The 4,427-nt window shown below is 33.7% G+C and overlaps 1 protein-coding gene across 1 annotated transcript; it reads left to right on the top strand.

Annotated features, from left to right (window-relative positions):
* The first annotated feature begins 2,747 nt into the window (after positions 1 to 2,747).
* On the top strand, positions 2,748 to 3,200 carry LOC146936539 (uncharacterized). The gene has a single exon (XM_085749235.1). It carries the CDS (start codon positions 2,748 to 2,750, stop codon positions 3,198 to 3,200), a length of 453 nt encoding a protein of 150 aa, XP_085605361.1.
* Positions 3,201 to 4,427: the final 1,227 nt, after the last annotated feature.

The raw sequence follows: 4,427 nt of genomic DNA, 5'->3' as shown, positions 1-4,427 counted from the left end.
AATGATCAAAGATAAAAGACATATAAAATAAGAATACTTATAAAAAAAATACCAAGTAGAATAATATCATTGTTTATATATTATACACAAAAATGAATAAGCAAACATGACAATAATAATTACTCTATTCAACAACGATCAGTGGCGGAGCCCTTCATGGGCTGAGGTGGGCCACGGCCCACCCCCAAAAATTAAAAAATCAACGATTATAGGTCTACTTTGCGAGATTTTATACAATTTTGTGTCGGTTTTAGGTTTCGGTTGATCCAAATTCCCGTAAAGTGGTGTAGTGGCTCACCCAAAAAATTTAAATAATTCAATTATAGGTCTATTTTGCGAGATTTTATACAATTTTATGTCGATTTTAGGTTTTGGTTGATCCAAAAATAAAACTCCTTTACGCGGTAAATTTGCACATGAAATAATTGGTCACTTGAATGGATAAAAAATAATTTGGCCCACCCCCAAAATATTTTCTAGCTCCGCCACTGACAACGATAGTAAAGTCCTTTTTATTTTACTTTAACACCTACAATAAATAATGAAATGTAAAAATAAATACCGTAAAATATCTTACACTCTCAAAAATACATAGATAAACTCTTAACAATCATCACTGTACCGCAAAACAACATTATGCACCAGAACATGTCAATATTACTTGTCTACTTCCATGAAATCCACAAGAAAATAAGTGGAATCATCATGTTTTTAGTGCTTGAAGATGGCGAGCATTGACAACACAACTGAAACTCCGATCATAGCTACTGAACTTGTAACAGATCCAGCAGCTCCAGCATCAGGACCTGGTGCCGGAGCCAACGAGGGACTAAGATCTTGCGCTGAGGCCACTGTTGCGGCAAAGATGGCGACGAAAAAGAAGGAGAAGAACTTCATAGCTGATGATGCCATTGCAAATATATGAAATAGAGATTGAAAATGAAAAATTGAAAATATAAAAAGAAGCTGTGAACGTTGAGAAGTGGGTGATATGAGAATTGAGAGTGTGTGGAAGTATTTATAAGGGGGGGAATTATTTAGAGAAGTGTGTGGGGTCCACAGATAACGTGGACAGTTGGAGCTTGAAAATATATTACTATGAATGAGTCGGCCGTTAGATGTTTCTATACGTTTGTGAGCTGTGTGAATGTGCTGTTCGTTTTGATAAACTAAAGTAGAATTATCACCAAACAAGAAAGTACACCCAACCAAAAAAGTGGAATCATCATATCTTTGGTTTTTCTTTGAAGAACTCAACCGCTATAAAGTATAATCGCCAATATTTTCTGATTTAAAATTGACTTGGACTCTTCTTTTTTGGATCAAGACTTGGACTCTTGTAAGTTCTAAGAATACATTAATAATTCAAAGGCTATTACTTTTCTCATCCTCCTTCCTTCTCACGAGCCATGCATTTTTTTTATCAAAATACTCTTTGTTCGCATTATATAATCAGGACATAGTTTGGATTATATAATCCGAAATGATAAAAAAAATCACGTCGCACCATGTCTTTTCTGAAACTTGGACTCGATCAAGGTACAAGACGATTCGGAAATCATAATCCGGACAATATATATGTTTTCCGGGATATGAAATCCGAACACCTTGTATTTGAACTGAGCGGGAAAAATGATTGTTATTTTTCGGAAAAAGAAATCCGAATTCCCCAAAACCTAGTTGAAGCTCACCCACCTTTATCACAAACACTCCCTACACACTTAGAAACACACCATTTTGGGCGAAAATATGATTTGGAGCAGCAATCTGGCCATCAAAGGAGGTTAACATCATCATTTTTGTTTGAATGCAAAGGTAATGTGTATATAAACCTTTCCTCATTCATAATGTGTACTAAATCAAACATCTCTCTGTTGCTAGAATGAGATATTCTTCAGGTATTTTTTTTTTTGAAAAATTGTGTTACTTTAGGTTCTGCCCAGAATTTGTATTTCTGTTTTCGGTAATAGTTCAATTCAGATTATATAATCCGGACTATATAGTTGTATTCCGGATTATATAATCCGAAATGGTAGCATTTACGCCCCACGCAAGTGCATTTAATCCTCATGCAAAGGGTGTATCGGGAAGTTCTGGAATTTATAATCGTAAATGTTCATATGCGTTCCGAATTATAAAATCCGAACGGTATCAGTACTCAGGACAGAATGCATGTTTTTGACTAGTTTCCAGCAACAACCAAAATAACAGTTTTTTTACACATTGTAGGCCCGATTCAAGGACGCCGATTACAACATGAAGGTGCATATGAAAAAATAATTCCGAAAGTTTGTTTTACCGGAGACCATCTCTATGCGTCAACCGCTGAATAAGGTCGCCACCAAAGGAGCTCCAAAGAAAGATAAATAAAACATTCGATCCACAAGGCGGTCCCCTTCGCTATGGGAGATTGTTGACTCCCAGGAACAACAGACACAGGGTTCACAGACAAAATCAAAAGGATCAAGTAGAAAGAATGCACGGAAAAGCAACATATCTGATACTCCTTCTAAGCCAATTCCAAAAAATCCGAAGCCAATACCGGTTAAAGTCCACATACCATACAAAGACCAAATCCCACTTTGGATGCAATATTTTATTGAAAAGGTGGTGGATGTACCTGGTGATGACCATTGTGGGTTCCGAGCAGTTGCGGTTCTACATAACTTGAATGTTGATGATCACCAAATGATATGTTACCACCTTTACAAAGAGCTTGTCAGTGTAGAAAATGCTCGCTATCGAAGATGATTAATGATGATAGGCGGTATAAAGAGGTCTCAGATGCTCTATCCTTAAGCGATATTGGGAATGCACCACCGGATAAATGGATGACCATGCCGGATATGGATTTCCTCATCGCACAAAAATTCAACCACACGGTTGTTGTGTTGTCCATTGGGAAAGGGAGGTCGGAAACCTATTTCCCTCTATGTGGTCCACCGCAATGTATCGATCGGGTGATGTGTCTGGCATATGTGAATGACAACCATTTTATGGCAGTGGATTTGAATGATGGTTGTCCGATTCCTCCCACTTGCCCTCTATGGAGACGACACTCTCGAGAAGATGCACAAAATTGGCCTGATAGATATGTCAGTCGGATGACAGATTATAATGAGCTAAGTCGGGCGGCGGGTGAAGAGGTGATAGGAGATGAGAAAGAATTGTACATTATTGAAAATCTTGATCCCCGATGAGAGGGTTGGTCCTAGTTCTGGTGTGAAGGTTGAAGTTGATGATAGTCACATTGATCTTTCGGCGCCATAGATTAAATGTATATCATTAGTTTAGTCGAAATGTATATCATTAGGTGAAATGTGTAATGATATAAATTCAACTTTTTTGGTATAATGATATATATATATATATATATATAATTATTTTTTGATATAATTTTAAGTTAACTGTCTTTTATAAATATATATATATATATATATATATATATATATATATATATATATATAATGATTTATTGAAAAACAATGATAAAAACTACAATGACATTCAAATCTGAGTTGTTCTGTGTACTGAAGCAGTTTGGATTATATAATCCGGACGTGCTCGGATTATATAATCCGGACGTGTTCGGATTATATAATCCAAATTAATCCGAGGGTATTTTTGGAAAAATATAGAGCGAGCGAGAATTCCATGGGGTAGGAAAAGTAATAGTCTAATTCAAATGGTGGATGTGTAGAGGAATCGTTGTCCAAGTGGAACCATAGACATATTTTCATGGTTTAACTATACATTTGGACCCTATAAATGTAACCAGATTTGGTTTTGGTAATTGCCTAAAAAGTTTTTTTATAAACATGGCGGCAAATTTTTTTGTCTTTTAAAAATGTCCCTGGCCCCACTTCCAAGCTGATATGGTCATCAAGTGGCAGTTGCTGACTGTGCAATTTTTGCCACATGGCGCTGACCTAGCATGCCACATGATTAAAAACTTAATTTTTTTTAAAATATTCTGAAAATAGTTTTTTAAAATTAGAAAAACTAAAATTAAATTTAAAAAAATAAAAAAATCATAAAAAAATTCCAAAATTTTTCGTTTTTATATTTTTAAAATATGAAAAAAAATTGAATATTAGTTTTTTTTATTAAATCTGGAAATAAAATTTTGAAAATTAAAATATGAAAAGAAAATTTTAAAAAATTATATAATCTCAAAATTTATAACTTTTGAAATATAATTGTCACTATTTTTGAAAAAAATTTAATATATAATTTTCTAATTAAAAAAATAATTTTTTTGAAAATTTAATTTTCACTTTTTTGTAAAATTTTTTAATTTTAACAGTTTTTTTCGGAAAGGTATTTTCAGATTTTTCTCGGAATTTTTTTATTATTTTTAAATTTATTTTCAGATTTTTTTATTTTCATAAAATAATTTTCAGAATTTTTATTTTTAATCACGTGGA

Source organism: Medicago sativa, chromosome 3, assembly GCF_051527215.1.
Source record: "Medicago sativa cultivar Bolivia chromosome 3, Bolivia_mono, whole genome shotgun sequence".
NCBI classification, from domain to species: domain Eukaryota; kingdom Viridiplantae; phylum Streptophyta; class Magnoliopsida; order Fabales; family Fabaceae; genus Medicago; species Medicago sativa.
This window is presented reverse-complemented; position numbering and strand designations above follow the sequence as displayed.

Bases quoted from the DNA above. Each gene is read 5' to 3' on its own strand.
- LOC146936539 (XM_085749235.1), top strand. From the start codon at position 2,748: ATGATTAATGATGATAGGCGGTATAAAGAGGTCTCAGATGCTCTATCC.